The 17,679-nt window shown below is 32.5% G+C and overlaps 1 protein-coding gene across 1 annotated transcript in view; it reads left to right on the forward strand.

Moving 5' to 3' along the window:
• Positions 1–17,679, forward strand: part of LanA (laminin subunit alpha) — a 189,291-nt gene that overhangs the window by 93,247 nt on the left and 78,365 nt on the right. The window contains exons 24-27 of the mRNA XM_085826882.1: positions 2,929–3,114; positions 10,503–10,601; positions 13,751–13,834; positions 13,912–14,030. Coding sequence (XP_085683008.1) covers positions 2,929–3,114; positions 10,503–10,601; positions 13,751–13,834; positions 13,912–14,030 — 488 coding nt within the window. The remainder of the gene's footprint in view (positions 1–2,928; positions 3,115–10,502; positions 10,602–13,750; positions 13,835–13,911; positions 14,031–17,679) is intronic.

Consider the following 17,679-nt stretch of genomic DNA (forward strand, 5'->3'; position numbering starts at 1 on the left):
GCTACTGATTATATTGCGTGATATTGCGATACTGTACGAATATCTTTGAGGAAAAATCCAGCGTTTTTCTTATATTTTTCTTGTAATAAGAATAAATTTTATTAACTTTTATCGCACGCGTGCATTTAATCTATTACGAACTCGCACACATGCAAAAATATTCATATTCTTTCCAGATAGAAAACGTAGAAAAAGTACAGTATTTTCGGAATACAGATAATTAATGTCAAACTTTTACGGTCTCAAATCAAATCCGTTGCATATCATATGCACAAATCTAAAAAATAAAAGTTATGAACTTACAAAAACATTCATATGCAGCGTACCACATTTACTCAAGTTGCAAGGTATATCCAATTTTTCAAGGGCATTTTTTTGAGGGAAAAAGGCCTTGCTATCAGAAAATTTCAGACTACAGTGAACTTTGAAATAAAGTTTACCCTTAAAATTTTTTTTGTAAGTTAATCCGCTCACACTTTTTTTGCACATGGCTTTTAAATTTTGCAATTAAATTAAAGATTTTACATTTGTAAAGACTAGCTGCGGTTTTAAAACGAAAGTGGAACATATGCGAAAATGATAATTTCAGAAAATGTTCGTAGAATGTTTAAGATCTATATTAATGTAGTGATTACAAATAATTTCCAAATCTTCATATTTTACTTATTTATTATAAATTGAATTGTAAAATCCATGTACACTGCGGGGGGGGGCAAGGACAACTCTCTATCACCCGTTCTAGTGAGCCGATTAACGAAATTGCGTTTTTCATGTTTCGAAAGCGCGACTTAGGATATATATTAGATTTATATATATCATTGTTCCTATATAGGTATTTTGACAGAAAATCGGACTTTTTCTAAAATGACATGGCAATTTTTTTCCATATTTCGATTCTACGACTCAAATTACGCCTAAATATTAAATTTTGTAAAATTTGGTGCGAAATTTAAGGAGGAATTGAAAAATTTATCCTGGCGGACTTTTTTTCAGTTTGCGCCAAGAATAATTCACTTGGCGAACTTCTTAATTTATGACAACCTATTTTCCTTTCCTTTTTTACATTGTGTTTATCACCACATTTGATGTTTTATCGCTTTGAACAAATATGCCAAATTTCAAAACGCGCCAATGTATAAATTCACATATACCTTCACAAATTTTGAATAAAAAACTCTAATTTTTTGCAGGTATACTTGGAAATACATCTACTTTAAGATGACGGTAAAACTTTTATTGGTTACAGTTCAAAATGTTTTTCGAAAAATTTATAAGAATTATTTAAAAATACAAATTTTAAAAATAAATCATAAAATATGGGCGAATTTTATTTGGAATGAAACTAAATTTCGAAATGTGAAAGGAAAAATCAAATAAGTTTAATAAAAAAAGAGAGATTAATAAATATATACCAGATTCAATTAACATGGAGGAGCTAAAATTTTGAGAGCTAATTTTTTAAAAATTACTCGTGCGATTTTTACAAAACTTGGCAGTTTGACGTAATTTGAGTAGTAATTGAAATATGGAAAACAATTAGCATGTCATATCAGAAAAATTCCGATTTAATGTCAAAATACCTATATTAGAACAATGCTATATATAAATCTAATGCATATCCTAAGTCGCGTTTTCGAGACACGAAAAACACAGTTTGAATTTCGTCAATCGGCCCGGCCCGATAAAACGGGAAATATAGAACTGTCCCATTTTTTACTTCCTTGTACGAAGTAAAAAGGTATTGTACGAAGTATTGTTATCGCGAAAAGTTTCAGGCAGCATATTTCAAGGAAAATATCCACTTTGACCGCTTTCGAATGCAATTTAAAGATTTTTTGCGTGATATCTGTACATAAGGACAGAATAAAAGACTCTTTTCTCCAAAAAAATTGTAAAACTGCTTTTTTTTCTCTTATATGTTTGTAAATTGTACATTTTTTGCTTTAAAAATGATTGAATTATATTGTTCTTATCTTCCGGTTAAGGTTTTTATGCCTTTAGTAAATCTGTATGCAATATTTTTAGAATTATCAACAATTTAAAAGTTGTTTAAGTGTTAAGTGCCGCTAAGCCTTTTCTTTATGGCGACCATTGATTGTTTACATTTCAAACAGCAGACTAGTGGATTTGTTGCCAATCTAGAGAAACTTAGCTTCGCAACAACAAAGATAACGCCTTCATTTATTATTGCCAATTAAATCATGCTTAATCCTTTCTGGAAATTTTTTCGAGGAAATAAGTGTTTAAGATTTACTTCGTAATTTTTAATACAGATATTTTGAGTTTTTATGTATTTTTGCATTGTCGCGAAGTGAGATCTGAATTAATTGAATGAGAAATACTCAATCGTCTGTGAAAAACTGTTTCTTTTTTGTTTTGTTTGCTTAATTTTTTTATACATCGTTCTAGCTTTATTATAATATTTGAATAGAACATGTGGCAACGATTAGATAATTCTTTAAATGATATAAGTTTTGTGCATTCTGAGTTATAATATGAACGAAATATAATACTGTTAAGTGAACCTAGCGCCAGAGTGTCGCTATGGTAAACAAACAGAGTAAATTTTAAAGAATACATTTATTCTGTTGTGGTTTATGCGCTGTCGGCGAAGTAGATTTAATTCAGTTCAATTAGTTTAAACGAAATGCAAGAAAAAGTGCGTATAATTTAATATTCCGTACAAGGAAGTCATGTGGTGTACACATCAGGTTTTTTTTTCGCAGTGTCCATGAACAAATGTTTAATCATTTATTGAGTACTTCATGGATTTTTCATGAGCCTGATAAAGCTTCATGAGCATGATTTCACGCAGTTACAAGAAATTTCTGAAAAAAAAAAAAGTTGTTGATTTCGTAATTAGGAATCAACTACCTATATAAAACTTACTTCATAAGGTATCTTATTTAATTTTTAATGTTTTCACAGATACTTGACATGTCAAACTGGGTTGAAACCGTCATAGACGTTGCAAAGGATATGGCAGTTGTAAATATTCCAGTCACTCTTGTCGAAAGTGCTGATGGTATTCAAGCATTGCTACCTGACGAATGGCCTGATGAAAGTGGTGCCCTGTTTTATTTTTCGGCTCCTTCTTCATACTTAGGAAATAAGGTAATTTTATGAATAAAATTTAGCGTTTGATGTAAACCTATTGTGGAAGAGGTAATTTACAGATGCCGTTTATTGTTTCTGCTCTGTGATGTTATATTTGATTGAATTCAAAGCTAAAGAAAAGTGTTGAATGAATTTTGATTAATTTCTAGTAACTAAAATTTCATTGTTTTCGTTAACTGCAATCTTATGCCGAGGATAGGATGGCTTAATGCATATACATAAAAATACGTACATAAAAAATGAGTTATTTGAAAAAGAAAAACATTTATCATTTTTCAAATCCGGATCTGATCTTTCAGACTCACTTTAAACAAATGCGAATCTGGTAATAGGGCTAATCGCCGTGGCCGTTTCGCCCTTTCACCATCATCGGGAAGTTTCCATCAAGACATACTTTCCATTACTCGACTATATTATATCTTGCCGTATTATATTAGCCCACCAGCGACCGAGCAGTAAAGTCGCTAAAGACTGGTAGTTCGGTCCGAGGTTCGAATCCCGCGAACAGGCCGACTGCATGGGGTTTTCGTGGTTTTCCCCATGTGTAACGTGTATACGGACCAGTTTCCCTTAGAAAGTTTTCCACGAAGGCATCCCTCCCCTTAGGCAGATAACCCTCGAGGCTTTGCCGTAATTAAATAACCTAACCGTATTATATTAAGTTGATTTAGTTTAATAATTCTGTTTAGTTTAATAATTTAATTTAATAAATATTTTATATAAGATAATGTGTAGGATGTTTTTGTGTAAAATTTTATACAAATACATCGTTACACATGACATATTAATTTTAAGAGAGTAATGTGTTGACAAAATTCCAAAGTAATTCAGTTTCCCATTCAGATTTCATAAAAATGTGAATTTCTTGTTGTATAAGTGATTTCTCTGAACTAGCTGATTAAAATTTCAAGAAATTGTGACGAATCTTGTAAATATTGTGCCCGCATAATTTTAAAATCGATAATATAACTTCTGTTATATCAGGGGTTCAGCCCCAGTTGTCTTTGTTACTGACATAATTTTCCAATTAACTATGTCTAATTTCTTTATGCCTCATATTTGTAAACAACTATATATATATATATATATATATATATATATATTACAAGCAACCTTTATTCAGTATACAAAAGGTAAACAGAATGATTAAACTAAATAAATTTAATACGAGCATAATACGGCAAGATATAATACAGTCATGTAAAGAAAATATATCTTGACTGCGAAACGTCCCCGACGGCGAAATGACCACTGTGAAATGGCGACGGCGAAAAGTCCGAGACCCTGCGAATCTATATTTGTTAAAGAAACTCGCGCTGGGAAAAAGGCGTGAAAAATGTTTCATTTAGAGGAACACATTTGCTAATTTTAATCCTATTCTTCTCAGATTCTGGAGTCAGCAGCTTGGGTGACGAATACAAAAGGTGATAACATTTTTTTTTCCGCTGAAAATTTCAACTAATTGTTTTATTTTAACTTAATAAACTTGATTCCATGTCATATCCATCTTTTCAATGATATAGTAATACTGCTAGTATATTTATTTAAGATGAAAACAGAGCTAAACCATGAATTAAAATATAAAATGCTCTTTAGCTAGCACATAATTAAATGATAACTAATGCAAGAACTCAGATGATACACTGAGGAATGATAACTAACGACAACATGTTCTCAGTGAACCCCAACTAGTTGAACTGCGAGGGTAAACTTTTCTAGGGATAGCTAAACTTGATGTCTGCAGGAGCCGCATCTTAAAAAAGTTAAAAATATTCGAGAACCACAAATAGGTTTTCTGAGAGCTACAGCAAGATATTTACATCTTTCAAAAAAAATAAAAGAATTTGTGAATACAAGACTTAAAGTAAACTAACAAGGATTTTGCCTTTTCAATTAATATGATTTTACACTTAGAATTTATTTATTTTTAACTAACCATTTATTTTAAACTGTGAGGATTTATTTATTTTTAACTAACCATTTATTTTACACTGTGAGGATTTATTTATTTTTAACTAACCAGTTATTTTACACTGTGAGGATTTATTTATTTTTAACTAACCAGTTATTTTACACTGCAAGGATTTATTTATTTTAACTAACCATTTATTTTACACTGTGAGGATTTATTTATTTTTAACTAACCAGTTATTTTACACTGTGAGGATTTATTTATTTTTAACTAACCAGTTATTTTACACTGCAAGGATTTATTTATTTTTAACTAACCAGTTATTTTACGCTGTGAGGATTTATTTGTTTTTAACTAACCAGTTATTTTACTCTGCAAGGATTTATTTATTTTTAACTAACCAGTTATTTTACACTGTAAGGATGTATTTATTTTTTAAGTAACCAGTTATTTTACACTGTGAGGATTTATTTATTTTTAACTAACCAGTTATTTTACTCTGCAAGGATTTATTTATTTTTAACCAACCAGTTATTTTATGCCCAGTAGCTTTTCTGTCATTTCCGCTTTCCGTTTTCCTGCCAGAATGCTAATTTTAGTTCGCGCATATTCAAATGCGGTAGAAGATGATAATATTTAAAGGAAGCTTTTTAGGTTTTTTAACCAGAGCATGTGCCATCTAATGAAGGCCACGTTACTAGTTGAATCTCTTGGTAGCAGTCTATCTGCGGCATTGCGTTATTCCCGCCATTAGGCTTGCCACGCCGGTATTAGGTTTGAGCCAGTTTGCGCGTATTCTTTCTGTATAGCTTTTGGCTAATTTACGACTTACCTTAGTTTTAAATTTTGAATCATTATTTTTGAGTTACACCATAAATGCTTGTTGATTTTGTGAGCCTTCAGTGCCTTCTGTTAATTTACCGAGTTATATTAAAAGGTCTTGTTATAATTTCCTAACCATAACGAAAATTCGCTTACACCTGCCAAAGTCCCAAGTTAGTTTATACTTCCAGAGAAGGTAAGGCTGTACGATATGAACATAATAATTAATTCTTGTTTTTTCTGCTCTTGATTCAAGAAAGCATGTTTCTACGAAACTCCAAGTTAAAAAATGTCCTTCAGTGTATTTAATACGTCCCACCAAATGGAATATCAAGCATATTTTTCTGATTTACAGCTTTCTTCTCTGATTATAATAACCAACTTGTTTTAATGGGAAGTAAAATGAAAGATAATATAGACTTTTTAGAATAACACAGTAACGGAAAAAATGGAACCAGAGATTTTTTGCTAACCTAAACCCATATACACACTTGCAGAAAGAGTAAAAACAAGCATGATGGGAAAAGAGCGCCACGGAGAAATTTGATATTTGATAAAGGTACAAGCAGTTTTAAAGTGTCCGCTTGCAAGATTGTTGAATTACAGAATTATGATTTAGTTTTACATATACAGCAAATATAACGCAAAACCTATCTGTTCCAAGGGGAAAAAAAAGGAAATAATATAGCAGACTCTAATTACAAATATTTTCTGCATGCCCGGAACTGAGGCATATGTCAGACTCTAAAAAGAAGATTCCAGATCTTTCATTTAAATTCAAATTTACTAGTGTTTACAACTGAAACCAAAACGAAAGCTACAACTCGAAACAAATTCATGGAATACAAATAACGTTGCCCCCCCCCCACACACAAAAAAACTAATCATTAAAAGTCTCTAAAATTACTCGTACTTCTCGTTTTGAACAGTGACATCATATTTCATGGAGCTCGTAATAATTTTTCCTTACATCCTCTCACCTGGCAATGAGAAATAAGGAACTGAATATTGCAACATTCGTAATCATAAGTCTAATCTCTGGGTTTTCTTGACAGTCCTTCTATATCTTGTAATACGAGATACTACATCATTTGAAACGGGTATGTTTCTGTGTTGAGGTGCTTTCACTTTAGCAGGCGTATTGAATTGGTGTGTTGGATCACTATCTAGATTAAGTCTCTCTGCAGATGACAGTCGTAATGGGTAGTACTGCACATTAATTCCCCACTCTGAGTTTTAATTTTTGCATATCGACTTATGCCATCGACTCCTGGATATAATTCAAGGATTTTTTCTAAAGGCCAAAATTATTCTTTTCTGACAGATTTTCCTTTTGAAATTTTCAGGATCCTTAAGTACTCTTGGCGGATACGATACTGGCGGAATCTCTTTCTAAAAGCCTCCCGTGCATTCTGAGTGTACCGTAATCTACGGCTGAAGAAGTTTGAATTGATTTCTTGCTTTATAAAAGGCACTAAATCGTTCTGTAATTCTCTTAATATAATGTATTCTCGTAATATAATGGAAGAATAAGAATGTGGCTGGTGTTATAACAGTGGGATTTGAATCAGCTGATATAACTGTTCAAGGTCTATCATTGGGTGTGGCTTCACAATTTACACAAAACAGTGTACATTTCTTCGTAATCTAAAGAAGCTTTACCGATGATTTTTCTTAATTAATACAATCAGACGCTTCCACCAATCTCCATACCAGGGAGCACCGGGAGGTATAAATTTCTAAGTAAGGTGGTCTTCAGTTCCTCTTCTGGAGATTTCTTTGAAGTCTACTGAGGCAAAAGCATTAAATGCACCTACGAAATTGGTACCGTTATCAGAATAAATTATAGTGGGTCTACCTCACCGAGAAACAAAGCAATGAAGGGCTTGAAGAAAAGTTTCTGTAGAGAGATTTTACAAGTTCTTCGTAAATGCAACGATACACTACGTATGTAAACAAGCAAATCCATGCCTTTCTTTTATCTCTAATTACCAAAAGGTCCTTCAAAATCAATGCCGGTAATCTGGAACGCAGAGGCATCTTGAACGCCATCACTGGGCAATGGTGGGGCTAGAGGATTGACCCTTTTACTGGAATATCTTTTACAAATAATGCAAGATCTCAAGATGGATGAAACAGCTCTTCGTCCAGATAGTAATCAGAATCTTTCTTGTAGAGGATTTAAGACGTGAGAAACTCTGACGTTTCCTTTAATTTGATATTTTTCTATTACTATTGTTTTGATAAGAGGATAGTCATTGGGTAGAAAGGCAGGAGTTCTAAACTCTGACTTATCATCTCTTTGATACACTGCTGTTTTCATCCTAATGATTTCTTGATCTAGAAATGGATTTAACGATAGTAAACGCTTATCTTCAACTCCAGCAAAAGATTCAGTTCATATCAAACGAATGAGCTCTTTTTCAGCTTCATTAAGCCGGTGAATGAATCGACAAATCCAAGCCATCATTCCAATAGTTCGGTGGTAAGTTGAGAACCGAAGAGTATTTATTAGGCCAAAGGAACTGGTGTAATGAGATGCAAAGATGATAAAATTTTCTTTTTTTTTTTTTTTTCTCTTCTCCTTGGCTACTTCTTCTTCGTTTACAATGAAGTTGTTGCTTGGCCAGTTTTCTGGCGGTGAATATAATCATTTTGGCCCCTCCCACCAAAAGCACGCGACTAAATAGCGGGCAGAACAAACCTCCACTCGGCAGAGTTCATTGTTCCTGGGATGTGCTTCCAGCCATCCTTTGGAGTAAGTTGTCTTATTGCCATAACTCTGATGTGAACAAACACATCCCATGCTATATCTCTTTGCATCCAGGGCAGTACAGTTGAAGAATCAGTCCAAAAACAAACGTTCTGCACTTTAAACTCTTTTAAAATGGACAAAGATAGACGAGCACAAATAGTAGCGTCCAGCAGTTCTAATCGGGCAATCTCTTTCTTCGCAGTGGGAGCAACTCTTGTTTTAGTTTGCAGCAAATTAACTTTCACAGAGTCTCCGTTTTCAGCACGAATGAAAGCTGCAGTTGAATATGCCAATTTACTTGCATCGCAAAAGAAATGAAGTGATATTATTTCAAACTCACAATGCAATCACCTAGGTACTTTCAAACCTTTCAAATATTTCAAATCATTTATCCACTTATAAAATTCAGATTTGGTTACAGAATTAACTTCTTGATCCCAAGAGAATGTAGATTTCCACAGACTATGAAGCATGAGTTTAGGAAGCAAGGTAATAGGAGATAATATTCCCAGAAAAGGAATATTTTATGAGCAATTGCTAAAATTGTCCTCTCAGTTACCTTGTGGGGTTCCAAACTTTTCTCTAACAGCTAAGTGTATAGAAACCTCGTGAACTTGTAAGCGAATAATCGCTTTAGTTCAGGAAGAGAGAAGTAAACTCAAGAAGGTGTAATTGCCCTTTATTTCTCAAAATGAGAAATAAAGAGTCGGCTCCTTTCTCAAGAGCGTACGACAACGCCTCCATTTGGGCTTAAACTCAAATAATAAGAAATAACACTTAAAACCCTCTAAGCGGCCTCTAGAATATTTTTTGTGATGTTTGTAAGAACGTATATATACGTGCATATTAAAATATGTCAAAGAAATTAAGACAATATATGAAGAGAAAACAATTCCAGGTATGAAATACCAGGATATGGTTTTACATTAAAATAGAAAAAAAATTGTTCTCATAGTAGTTTTGGGAAATTTGTGTTTTCTTAACAAAAACCCTGGCCGCTTAGAGGGTTAAGTAATGCTTAACTAAAAAGATACAGCCGAGGCTATCAAAATTCTAGGTAGTTGGTCCCTAAATATCAAATATCTGGCGAAGCTCTTAAGGGCTTGAAATACGGCCGAGCTTAGCAATAGCTTAGAGAGAGTGTAGCCAAAAGGCAAACGAGCGCTAGTCAGAATCTATGGCTCTCTAACGAAGTCAGTGGAACTTTGACTTAAATACCGCTCTTACTCATTTACATTAACCGCGATTCTAAAAACAGATTCTAGTAGGAAATTGTAAGCTGAAATTAGGAGAGATATAAAGGAAAGTAGTTTCAACTAAAGATCACTGTTAAAACCTTAAGATAAACCTTACAACCTTTTTGGGCAATTAATTAATAACATAAATAATATCCAAGCTTAGTGTATTGTTATTACATTCCCATTGCATTCTTAACACATTAGTAGTGTTTAAGGACTTCTCTGCTGTATCAGTGTATCCCATCCACGTAATTCGAGTTTCCTTTCAGTCTGTAGCCATCTGTATGAAGTAATGTAATTGTTGATCATTTTTGATGCTGCTTATACAGTTATCGACATAAAAACTGTTCTTCAACTTTTCAACCATATCTGCTGAATATTTTAATTTTCCTTTGAGAGCATCTTTCAAAATGGAATCTAAATGATAATGAATAACAGAACCGAGTAGAAAAGCACTACTGGAGATGTCAAGCACAACTCTACAGTGCCTGTAATATTTAAGTTGGTCATCGGTTTGATACCTTGACTGCTATTTATGTAGAACAACTTATCATACTGTTTTATCTAAAAATGTGTACATTAAATTGCATTTTCATTTTATCAAATTAATTTGTATTATGCTGTCAAAGAATTTTGAAAACTAATATTTTTTTTTCAGCTATCCTCCTACGGTGGAAATTTACAGTATACTATCGTTACATCCACTGATGATGATGCCGTTGTAAATAGCTTTGTTGGAGCAGATGTCATTCTTATGGTAAGTGATCTTAAAAATTTTTGTTTTTAGGATTATTTTAATGTTCATTTTTATTGTTATATTCTGACATATAAAGCTAATTAAGTTAGACATATTTAGCTGATAATATTTCGTTGGTCACAACCAATATCCGAAAATAATTTTACATAATTTTTAAATAATAAGTGTCATATATGAAAATAAATGCTTTAAAGGTCAACTATTTGCCATTAAAAATAATTTACTTAAATTTTTATTCTGTGAAAGATTTTCTGAAATTCTCAAATGTACGGCTACACAGAAAAATACCAGGCGTATATAACTTTCAGTAATTTATTTTAAAAAATTAAAAAATATTTTGTAACTTACACTTTTTTATAACATAGACTAATTTACCTTCGATTTGATTAAATCATAAGAATTTTAAAATGAAATATTTCTCATCTTCTATTCATAGAGACAAATAAAGAGTCGAAATTATTGGAACATCTGGAATATAATTAGACAATTTGAGCATTAAAGCATGATATGCTGCTGGCCATTATTTTTATTAACTGATCTGAACTAAAGATTTTCTGACGATCAGCATGCCCAAAATTTTTCTCGGGGACTTCCCATCATTCCAATGAATAATAAGTTTAAAAGCATTTACCGAAATCTCATGTTTTTTTACTGTCTGTGTTTCCAAATTAGTTGCGAATGCATGCACATAACATTCTTAGTCTTGTTTACTTCCTTATGTAAAGCAAAGGAAGTATTGCAATTGCAAAAAATTTTAGGTATTATATTTCAGCGGAAAAAATCCATTTTGACCGATACCGAATTCATTTCGAAGATTTTTTTGTGTGACGTTTGTACGTGTGACCAGAGTATTAGAGTCTTTTTTTTTTTTTTTTTTTTTCTAAAAAGGATTATAAAATGGATCCGAAAGGTATTTTTTGTGACATATGTAAGTAAGTACGTACATATTTATGTATGTAAGTATGTCGCATGACTCAAAAACGATTTGCCGTAGAACATTCAAATTTTGTAATGGGGCTGCTATAACATTTAGTTATGCACTTCCCTTTTTTATCGCAATTGGCAACACCAAACGTGTATGTAGATATATATATATAGAGAGAGAGAGAGAAAGTAAGAAATTTAGAACTAATGTTTCACAAAGACCAGAAATTTTGAAATTTATAATTAATAAATTTCAAATAATCCTATAAGTGCTACAAAGAATTTTATAAATGTAAAAACCCAAACTTTTAAACAAGCAGTACCTCAATTAAAAAAATTAATGAAATTTAGAGAAAAAAGAGCATAACGGAAGAGGAATTTATATTTTGTTTTTAAAAAAATTGTTTTGTAATTATACTTTGTAATAATACTTCTGTATTATATATGTGGCTGGGCGGGTGAGGGTGTGATGAAAAAAAATAGAAAAAGACGTAACAAATGTTGATGGCGTAGAACGTAAATGGCATACTGAAGAGGAAACTTGCCAGTCCGAGGGCATTAAATTCCATTTTTATTTAAATTGACATTTGTGGTCACAATCTGCTTGACACTTCAATCATGCGTATTTCCAGCACATTACATTTTTTACATTTGTGATCGCAAGAAAAGCATAGCGAAAGAGCGTCCAAGCAGCCCCAGAAAGTAGAAGCGAAGTGCGCATTTATCAGTATGTAAGATCGTCAAAAGGAAGGGTTTGGTTTAGATTAAAAAAGTTTCGGCTCTCAAAATCTTGAGTTCAAGGTCCCAATTAGCGGCGGCATCATTGTATCATAGATTGATCTAGAATTAGCTATGTATCATAGATTGATCTAGAATCACGCTAGCTATGTATCATAGATTGATCTAGAATCACGCTAGCTATGTATCATAGATTGATCTAGAAATCCCGCAGTTCGGGAAAGTTATTGCAATTTTTAGATTACAGAGAGGAAATACTGAAATTAAAAATGAGGAATTAAGAGGCTATTAATGAGTTAAATTATAAAACTGATTTACGTATTTTTTATCTTATAAATATAAGATATAACAAAATACGATGGCTGCTTTAAAAAATATTTGGCGACCACAAATTAACATTCTAAATTTGGTGCTCTCCCTCTAAATTCATCTGTTCTCCCAAATTCGAGATTTTTCTACGTTATGTAACGTTACTGAAAAGGGCAGCCAAAACTAATATTAACCAATCATAGCTTGTCTCTAGAATCGCACCTACTCTGGTGTAAATAAATACCTATAGCAGCTAATTACGTAATTCTTTTCCTAGCTTCGGCAACTGCTAAAATATCCCCGCTGCTCTGCTTCTCCGTCTAAAATGCCTGCGTCGTAATTTGAAGAACCAATATACATAGCAATCTATCATGTTTTATTGATTGAATCATAGAAATGTCTCGGATTTCATTATGATTGAATAAATACGAGTATCTACTGAGATGATTTTATATGCGTGGAAATAAAAACTGGAAATTCGTCAAGTTCATGTTTTATTTTCTTCATGTGTGCGCTGTCATCATAGGCCACAACGACTGCAAGCTGATTCCTCTTCTATGCTCCAGAAATATTCTATATACATATATACACACACACACACCTTACTCGGTTTAAAATTCCTTACCCGGTCTTTAATTTCGCAATCGTTAATCGTAGACATACTTTCGATTACAGATGGGTTTTTAATGAAGAAGGTATTCATGTTTTGGTAATGCCAAATTAAAAAAAAAAAAAAAAAAAAATTGGTTCTCAACAAATAGCGAGGATCAAAGGATAAAAATAAGAAAAAAAATTGGGTCTTAATTTTCGCTCTGAGCACAAAATATTTAATATACTTAATGATTGAATATTTAAAAGCTGATAATATTTATTTTTAAGCTTCGTTTGTTTCGTTCAGTCTAGGCATGATTTTGTGCTGGGGGACATCGTTTCCGAAATGTTTGTTTTTCGATAAATAAGTCAAGATTACTTTTGACATAAAACCTTTTACGATTAGCTGAATGAAAAATAAATAGATGTGTTTTAAGCTAGGATATTACTTTTTGAATATTTCTGATAGCAGAAATAAAAATATATGCGTTAATTTTATCATATGCATTTGACTTCCTAAAGCTTAAATAACTACATATAAATAACATATATCAATATGCATATGGCATTATTTTTGTTCTTTTTAGGGTAATAATATCACAATTGTGCATAATCATGTTGAACAGCCTGCTGGAGGTGCTCCATTAAGAATAACTGTGAATCTTATCGAGGTATTTATTTTATCAATATTTTCTTTTCAACGGATATAATTAAACAAATGATGACTACATATTAATTTGATTTTTAGCATGAATTTCATCACATCAGTGGTCGAGATGTAACTCGAGAGCAAATGATGATGCTTTTAGAGAATCTGGATCATCTTTTGATTCGTGGATCGTATTTTCATCCTGCTGTTGAGATCAGGTAATATTAAGATATAAGTGTTGCAACTTTTGTTGATGAAGTGTGTATATTAATGCATACTTCTGCTATAGGAATGCAATTAAATAATTTTTTGTTGATGTCCCAATGCTGAATTGGGACCTAATTCCTAATTCATTCATGCCTCTTTTTTTCTGTTTGGCCCAAAACGGAAATGGTTTAATAGTCTTACGAGAAGAGCTCCCGCCACAGTGTCTGACGGGTGGCGGTCGCTATAGTAACAAGACAAGTATATTTCAAATAGGGCCGAACCAAGGGTTGCTTTATTGTTATTTTGTTTTTGGCGACTGTTGGCTGAGGGGAAAAGAGTATCATTCGTCTTTAAGACACCCCTACGGAAAATGGGTCAAGGCTCGTTTCTACGGCAACAGACAGCTGCAGACTAACTGATGAGAGCTTTTCTTATAACACACAAACTGTAACTTTTTCTCAGCTACCCCACTTCCTCCTAATTTCATCCCCACGTGCCAGATGGGAGAAATATATATATCACCTAATTTCCATTCGGTTGCCATTAAAATAATAAGAACATTTCCTTTTTTTATGTATTTCTGTCTACAGTGTGTTTTAGAAAGAATGTGCTATTAGGAATTTATAGTTAGGTATCGAGCAAAGTATTATTCTGTACCATGAAACGTAATATATGGCGTTAGAAACGTCTTTTATTAGCTAAAATTATTTACATTAACTAAAAAATGACAAACGTATTCTAGAAGAAAAAATATTTCAAAGGAAGCATAATTTTTTTCTAAACTTGAACCACATTTTTCCTTTGCAGAAATATCTGGAATCACTTCTCAAATGATGGAATCAAAACTAACAATCACATTGAAAAACATTCCGTAAAGACAATCATTCTGCTAGGCTAATACTTTTTGTGTCTCAGCAATTGATCAAAACTCAATCTTCTTCAAAGGCAGAGAGCCTAATCAAAAAATGATACTTTAATTAAAATTTAGTTTGAAATTAAATATTGAATCAAATCCGCATTCGTCTTCTCAGTTATTGTGGTATTATTCCTTTATCCCTGAAATATGCATAGAAAACTTTTCTCATAACAAAGGTCGCCAAGATTTCTCTAGTGAACTACCAGTAAGTAGGCCACTAGAGGATTTCCGTAGCTGACATATAAATAGTTTCCTTTTAAGCTAATATTAAAAATCAGTATAATAGATGCATTGTTATGCAATAAATTCAAATCACAATTAGCGAGTCACATGATGAATATCTGTGTAGCAAAAACTGCCTTAAAACAAATTACTCAGCTGCATCCAGAATTACTCACAGCAAAATTGGAAAAACATTCATTTAGCTGTATCATGAGAAATTCATCAGAATCAGAAGTGGCTTGTCTAAAAATACCTCTTAAAATGCGGAAATTAAAATTTTTGGCCAAATAAAATGTTACGGCTTTGTCATTTTCAAAACCTTCATGATTATAATAGAACATGTCAGTTTTAACAAATCAGTTAAACAAACATCTTATAGTCCTAAATTATTTCGCGAAGTTCTGAAAATACCTTAAGTGAATGGGTAGTTGTGAAATAAATTTTAATTTTAGAATATTGCGCATGTTTATTTAGTTATAATAATATAAATGCTTAATTATCTGACATAAAATACCGTTGCTTATGCTGTATTGTCATTTTATACAAATAAGTTTGCAAGATTCTTATCTGAGTTACAGCTAAAGTTAAGGAACCTTAAGAACAGGTAAGCGAATAATCGCTTTATTTCAGTAAACAGAGAACAGATACTCGAGAAGGGTTAAATACCCTTTATTATTCCAAATAAAGTTCACAGTAGACTCCTTCTTGGAGTTTACAATAAAGCCTCCACTCAAGCTTGAACTCAGGAAACTAAGAAATAAAGCTTAACTAAGCTAAAAAGATATAGCCGAAGTTATCAAGATTCTAACAGAGTTGTCTCCTTAACGCTAACTAACGGCGAAGCTATCAAGGGCCTAAAGTACAGCCGAGTGTAATAATAGCTTAAGCCTTTCCGGCACGCTACCTTTTAAAGTTTTGATAAGAAAAAAAGGTAGGCAGTCTAATTAGGCGTAGAGGAGTACACAAGTAAAATTTTGTGAATTAAACGATAAGTGCTATCACTTATCGTTTAATTCTGTGGGTGTGCCCAAAGTGGGCACACTGCTTGAATAGAGCTTCGAAAAGAGTGCTGAACCGAACATTGTTGTCAATGAACTGACCGATGAGATGCGGAAAAACAAAGAATACAAACTCTCAGTTGTCCTAGATTATCGGTGAGCCCGGTCTGGGCAGACCTAGGGCTCGCCGTTTGATTTTAGGCAAGATTTCAAAGTAAAAATTTAAAACTAATATAGAATAAGGAGATTAGCATACAGCCAAAAATATAACATAGAAATTTCTTTTCAAGCAATTCCTTTTATACCCTAAAAAGAATCTGGAAGATTTCTTTGAAAAATGAGGCTGAACATGACTAAAATATATGGACTGGTTTGTATTGAGCTGCCATCTACTGTAAATATTGAAGGTTCAGAGTAACCTATAAATCCTTTTTCATTCAATTTTTCTGTGCGTACAGAAAGAAATTTTTAGGTGTGTCCAAACCGGACACACTGTGCCGCAAAGGGTTAAGGGGTATCAGAAACCCCTATACCGACAATGTTAAATTGGCCGTTTTCGATGTACCTTTTCTCAAAATCTGCTGTAGATACATGCTTGAAATTTTTTCTGTAATTAAAGTATACCTATCTGATTATACTGAAATGAGCTTTTGAAACATTTTGAATTTTAGAGTAAACTACAGAATATTTTGTTAGGCATAGTAAAATTTAGCACTTTTCTCACACAAAAAAAAATTAAAAATTTTTTTTTTCTACATTTATTACAAAAAGCTCATTTTAGTAAATATTAGGGAACCTAATAAATAAGCCATAAAAAGTTTAGATACCTGTGAGCAGTAGTTCCTGAGAAAAGGTACATCGAGTATAAAAAAATCACGTTTGGCGAAAAACGCGTTTTTATGTAAAAATCCTCATTGATCAAAGCAGTAGATGACAAATTTAAACTAGATATTTTTTACAGTTCTAATTTTCATAGAGATTAAAGAATGGTATTTTTAGGAAGATAAAAGTGTAGAGAATTTGAAAATGCAAAAATCCAAAATCACAATTTTTTGCAGATTTTGGGGTTCCAACTCCCCTTAAGAGAGAGAGAGAGAGAGAGTAGCTTGAAAGGCGAACGCGCGCTGCATGGAATCTCTGGCTCTCTAACGAAGTCAAAAGAACTTCACGGTTAAATACTTCTTCTCCTCATTTGCATTTTACCGCGATTCTGAATATACGTTCTGGCCGGAAGTTGTAAACTGAAATTCAGAGAGGACAGGAAAGTAACTTTTTAACTAAAAATTAACTGTTAGATAAATTAAGATAAACCTTGCAAGTTGAAAAAATGTAAGTCGAGAGCATCTTAACGAGAATAAACTTAACTTTTTAGTGTTAAGTTTATTCTCGTTAAGATAACTTGATAAGGCCCTAAGTTATTTGAGATATGGAACCCTTTATAAGTCTGTTATAATATATTTTAATGCTATTTATACTATATTTTAACTTTTGGAGGCAAGAAGCTGGGAGCCCTAAGCTATAGAT

This window comes from Stegodyphus dumicola, chromosome 11 (assembly GCF_044657685.1).
Source record: "Stegodyphus dumicola isolate Sdum_Otavi_A_Nest chromosome 11, ASM4465768v1".
In the NCBI taxonomy this organism is placed as follows: Eukaryota; Metazoa; Arthropoda; class Arachnida; order Araneae; family Eresidae; genus Stegodyphus; species Stegodyphus dumicola.